Here is a 5,539-nt window from a genome sequence, read left to right as displayed (position 1 = left end):
AGCCTCCCCAGCCACAAAGACTGTGAAAACCCTGTCAGAAGGTGCATCACATGCACACACAACATCAGTGCTCTCATATATTAACTTCTGTGTCAACAGTGCCACTGCTGATAAACGTTTCCAGGTGTATTCCAACCAGAAACCCTGGATGACTAAAGAGATCCAGGTCCTGCTGAAGCAACGTGATGTTGCTTTCAGATCCGTTGATGGTATGCAGTACAGTGCAGCCAGATCTGACCTGAAAAAAAAAGGTATCAGAAAGGCCAAGGCAGCATACAAGTGGAGGATTGAAGACCACTTCAGCAACAACAACTTACAACAAGTATGGCAGGGAGTTCAGCACTTAACCAACTACAAACCTGGCAGTACCACGTTGACTGAGGGCAATGTGGCACTTGCAGAGGAGCTGAACCACTTCTTCACATGCCTTGAGGTGAAGGTACCAGAGGCAGCAGCAGCTAAAACATCGGACAGCAGCAGCAGCCCAAGCCTCATGGTGCAGGATTATGGTGGTGGTGCGCACACTGAGGTCAGTGAACCCCAGGAAGGCCGCCGGTCAAGATGGGGTGACCGGAAGGTTTCCAAAAGAATATGCAGACCAGCTGGCCCGGGTCTTCACTAAGATCTTCAATGTTTCACTGTCTCAGTCCTGCATCTCGCTAAAGTCGGCCACAATTGTCCCACTGCCAAAGAGAACCAACATTAGCAGCCTCAATGTGACATTGCAACTGGTCCAACAACACATCATGTCCTGCCTGCCACCCACACTTGACCCGCTCCAGTTTGCATACAGAGCTAACAGATCAACTGAAGATGCCATTCCTACAATGCTCCACACCTCCATCTCTGACCTGGAACAACAGGGTGTTACGCCAGGCTGCTCTTTGTTGACTTTAGCTCTGCTTTCAATACGATACTCACAGACAGACTGATAGTTAAACTGCTGGATATCGGACTTCCTTCTACTACCGGCCGCTGGATCGGAGACTTCCTGTCAGACCGTGTACAGAGAGTTAAAGTGGGGCCTCATCCTTCCTCAGCCCTCAGCCTTAACACTGAAGGAGGAAGTCTGTGCTGCAGCCTGTCAGCATCAATGGGGAGTGTGTGGACATAGAGTCAGACCTCCAATGGAGCTAAAACACCTCGGTGGTTTTAAAGAAGGCCTAACAGTTTCTCCACTTTCTGAGAATCCTCAGAACAATGGACCTGAAGAGGGAGCTGCTGCTCGTCTTCTACCGCTGCTCCATTGACAGTGTACTTACATACTGCATCTCTGTATGGTTCTCCAGCTGCACCACCGCACACAAAAAGGCACTTCAGAGGGTCATTAATATGGCCCCAAAAATAATTGGACATCCTTCCCTCTCTGAAGGACCTGTACAGCACTCGCTGTCTCAAGAGGGCACGCAGCATCCTACGGGACTGTACACACCCAGCACACCGGGTGTTTAAGCTGCTGCTTTCTGGCAGGAGATTCCTGTTCAAACAGACTAAAGGACAGCTTTTACAGCAGGGCAATAGCCCCACAGTAATTGCTAACAGCTGACCTGATTGGCTACCTCCCTGGACTCCCTGGGGGGGGGGGGGGGGGGGGGGGGGGGGGGGTAACAACAATAACTATAATAATATTTATAATTATGCAAATATTTATATATACAAAGTGCAACAATAATTAATGTGCAATAATAACAGTGTGCAATACACATACACTTATTCATAATTTTATTACTATTATTACTATTAACACTTATTAATTTAAGTTACTATATCGTGTTGTGTTGTACGTTTTTCCCAAGGTTATAAATGTCCAGTTACTTCAGTCTGGTGCACGTAATCTCGAAATCCCATCTTGTGCGGCTGGAAAGGCTGCCTTCCAGAATGATTGGTCGCTGCTTTGTCGACCCCAGTCAAACCCAGAAATCACTGACACAAGTTTGTTCTGTTAATTTGAAATAAATCAGTCTTCACAAACAGATTTTCTGAGGTTTTTTATTTGCCGTTGCAAAGACAAACAACAACACAGAGTACAGCAGCAGTATGTATTTCTTTAGATTAAGAATAAAAACAAGAATCGAATCATTTATAGAAACGCCTTATCTACCTGCCACAGTCACAGAATACAATCAGAACATTACATGCAGCTGAGTATGTCTTGTATTACAAAATAATATGGAGACAAACACACTGAGATGCATCGTTCATTTCAGTTAGGCCTGTATAACAAAGAGAAGCACAGAATCTTAACATTTTCCATCACATTACTGAAGTCTGACAGACACAGAAGGATCAGTCAGTGTCCATCAGATCTTCTACTTCCATATTTCACTGTCGAAATTTTCATCATTACATACCTGTGACATACAGCATGATGACAAACTCATTCACTCTCTGGACATTAGATTTCAACATGATATAGCTTTTGTGATCTTTGGGCATCAATGTAGCACAAACTAAAAGTGATAAACTGTAAAGACATCCATGACATTACATTAACACCATTAGGCACAAAATGTGATTTATTTAAACTATAATGAACATGAGCATTGAATAAATAGAAGAATTCAACACGAAAACTGAACCTGAAGCTTCAGTTTGCTCTTTTTTTATATTATCTTTCCTATATGGAAATTTAAACATGCAGATGCATTTTGGTTTTCCACTGAAAATGTGATTTACAAATATTAGAGCTGTAAACATTTTTCAGAGATAAAAAGACAGAAAACACATTCTGAGTTTGTTTAGCTCAATGCAACAAAAACTCACCTCATTTTGATACGGCTGAACTTTTATTCCCTTAAAAAGACAAGAGAAGGAAACAAACTTAGCTTTCACAGAGAATATCCAGGTTTATCAAATCTTCCCATTTAAATGTGAATGTTCTCACCTGCCGATCTTGTCCAAATGTGGATGACCACAGCAGCTGTTATGAGTGTTGCTACACCCACAGCCACAATGATGAACCTCCACCAGCACCAGCCTGGAAAGAAAATAAAAAACACATTAAAATACTTTAAATATAGTTTTCTGTTCTTTTCTCAACAAAAGCCCCCTCAACAATCAAATGGAAGATTCTGGTTATGTTTAGATAAAATCTATGTTGCTGTAGATCTATAACATCATGAACCTGACTTCTCTTTTTGCTTCTGCCCCCATTACAACCTCTCTGCGGGATATTCCTCAAAGTGTATAAATGCAAATGACATCTTAAAACCACACAGAATAGTTTAATAGTCGTAACAGATGAAGTTATTGAAAGCGCTGAATTTTATGAATACAGGTTTACTTACTTTTGAATTCTCTGTAGTATTTAATGCTCCGTGTGGTTCTTAGTTTGTTTGTACTTGGGTAACATTTGTTCAAGTAGCTTGAGTCTCAAGTCTGTTTTGAGGTTATTTGGTTTAGTCTTTTGTTCTTTTTCCTTCCCTTCTCTGTCAAGTTCGTATGTTAGTCATTGTCTCAGTACTTAGTGTCCGCCATGATATGTTGAGCTAATCTCTATTGTTTTTTAGATTGTGTTTAGTTTTTTTTGCTCAGACATCACACTCTCCCCCATTGAATCCATTATGACAGAACAATGTGAGCAAATATTAGATCAGCAGCCTTCAACCCCTCAGAAGTGATAAAGAGAGTCATTTTTTGTGTGGTGGTGCCTCGGGAAGAAGAGCTGCTGGGGTCTAGCGAGGAGTACGAACAGTTAGTAGCACTTAAGTCACACGGCCTGATTTCAGGGATTCAATAGCTATTAGATTCCCTGCCTGCTCATAAGGAACACAAGACTAGTGTTTCTCTATCATGATAACGTAAGCCTGATTAAACACAGAACAGTGCTGCTATTTTGTCTTTTGAGGACACTCTCAAAGTAAAAATCAGTAAATGAAATCTTAAAATCACATAGAACAGTTTACATTTCATAACAGATAAAGTTATTGTATGAACTGACTTGCATTCTCATGTGTTTCTTGATCAAATGATAGAATCCTGAAGATAAATTCCTGCACGTCTCCACCATGTGTCACTTGGCACTTCAACATCTCAGAACTCTTGGATGTGTAAATGTGATCAAATCTTGTAAAGATCACACTGGCTGAGCAGGCAGACTGTGACATCCTCAGGTCTTTGTTACCATAGAGCCACTTCACAGTGTATTTACATTCTTTATATGTGGACACAGAGCAGTTTAATGTCACTGTGTCATCATCCTTATGTTCAGTTACTGTTAAAGAAAAGAAAAGAGAACAAGAATAACATTTACAGTAATCATCACTGTAATTATAGTTATTGTAATGTTTCAGTTTGATGTTCTAACAATTTGAAAACATTATGATGAAATACTCACGGTTAACAACAGACAGCTCAGCTACAGAGTCTGAACCTTCTTTTTGTCCTGATTTGTTGAACCTTCTGCAGGTGTACTGACCAACATCCTCAGCTGTGAGCTTCTTTATAACCAGAGAACATTTTGCTGTAACACTCAGTCTGTCTGATTTATGTTTGGCCTCTTGGTGAATCTCCCCGTGTTCAAACAGTGTTATTGTTGCTGTGTTTGATTTACTGAAGAGCCAGTGAGTTCTGTCACATTTATCTTGATCATCTGTCACATTTTCACATGACAAAGTGACCTCACCTTCATCGCTGATAATAAACTCAACTGCTGCTGCTGTGAAGATAAAATCAAATCAACTGTGTAAACTTGACTTTTCTAATTTCATTTATAAATGTATTTGTATTCTTACCTGTTACTTGAAGCATTAGTAAAACTGATGAAAAGACTTTAATCCATTTGAACTGAGCCGTCATTGTCTGTCTTTCTCCTTCCTGCTTTTCACAAAAATGACAGTCACAGTCTCTGAAACAGAGCTTCATGTAGAGGCTGTGCTGACTTCCTGTGGTTATCATCTCACCACCTCACTGTAACTGTTCATAAAAATATAGAGAGTCCTTACTTTGACAATTTCAATTCTTAATCTTCTGTTGTTTATAATCATCATCTGAAGCAAACAATATTACAGAGGTCAGCGGTCACACCAGGCTGTCAATGACTCTGTAAATTTAAAATGAATAACTAACCACAGCCAAACAGTGCATTTGTCACAGTGATGTATTTGGTGCCTTAAAAAAGAGAAGATGATGAATGCGATTGTGTAAATACTTGTAGCTCTTATTACTTTTTCACCAGGATATGTTCTTATTTCGTTTTCAGAATTTATGCTGAGGAAGAGAAAACTTCAACAGAAATTGGCTGTTGATGTCTAAGAGTAGTCATGAAGTTAAGATGGCATTTCTTTGCTGTGACACATGTTTGTTCCTCATTGCATTATTTTCTTCTGAGAAATGAAGGGGAAGTGTTTTGGTGAGAATGTGGGTACAGCAACAGCAGCAGAGCTCTGATGGTGTTAACCTCTAATGATGGCCGGAGCAAAGTCAGAAACACAGATGCGTCATACACTAAATGTCCTTTACACATTTTAAAGGTACACTAAGAGATAAATTGCATTTACTTTGAATTTAATGTGTGCATGTTTGCTTTTTTTTAATAGGT

General features: G+C 40.2%; 1 protein-coding gene across 3 annotated transcripts; it reads right to left on the bottom strand.

Annotated features, from left to right (window-relative positions):
* Window positions 1–2,028: 2,028 nt before the first annotated feature.
* LOC146558343 (uncharacterized) lies at window positions 2,029–5,068 on the bottom strand. 3 transcript variants are annotated; one of them, XM_085248157.1, is made up of 7 exons: window positions 4,944–5,068; window positions 4,734–4,815; window positions 4,337–4,657; window positions 3,941–4,213; window positions 2,885–2,977; window positions 2,764–2,783; window positions 2,029–2,351 (listed from the first exon to the last, which is right to left on the bottom strand). In XM_085248157.1, exons 1-7 carry the CDS (start codon window positions 4,986–4,988, stop codon window positions 2,310–2,312), a joined length of 876 nt encoding a protein of 291 aa, XP_085104283.1. In that variant the 5' UTR covers window positions 4,989–5,068; the 3' UTR covers window positions 2,029–2,309. The 3 variants fall into 3 exon arrangements, with proteins under 3 accessions (XP_085104283.1, XP_085104286.1, XP_085104285.1); XM_085248160.1 differs by lacking the exon at window positions 4,944–5,068 and having other exon boundaries at window positions 2,029–2,464; window positions 2,764–2,793; window positions 4,734–4,863; XM_085248159.1 differs by lacking the exon at window positions 4,944–5,068 and having other exon boundaries at window positions 2,764–2,793; window positions 4,734–4,863.
* Window positions 5,069–5,539: the final 471 nt, after the last annotated feature.

This window comes from Mchenga conophoros, linkage group LG15, assembly GCF_057382185.1.
Source record: "Mchenga conophoros isolate Kocher_MC1m ecotype Shallow Benthic linkage group LG15, M_conophoros_male_GT1.1, whole genome shotgun sequence".
Classification (NCBI taxonomy): domain Eukaryota; kingdom Metazoa; phylum Chordata; class Actinopteri; order Cichliformes; family Cichlidae; genus Mchenga; species Mchenga conophoros.
Note: the sequence above shows the minus strand (reverse complement) of the source record. Positions and strands in the feature narration are given on the sequence as shown.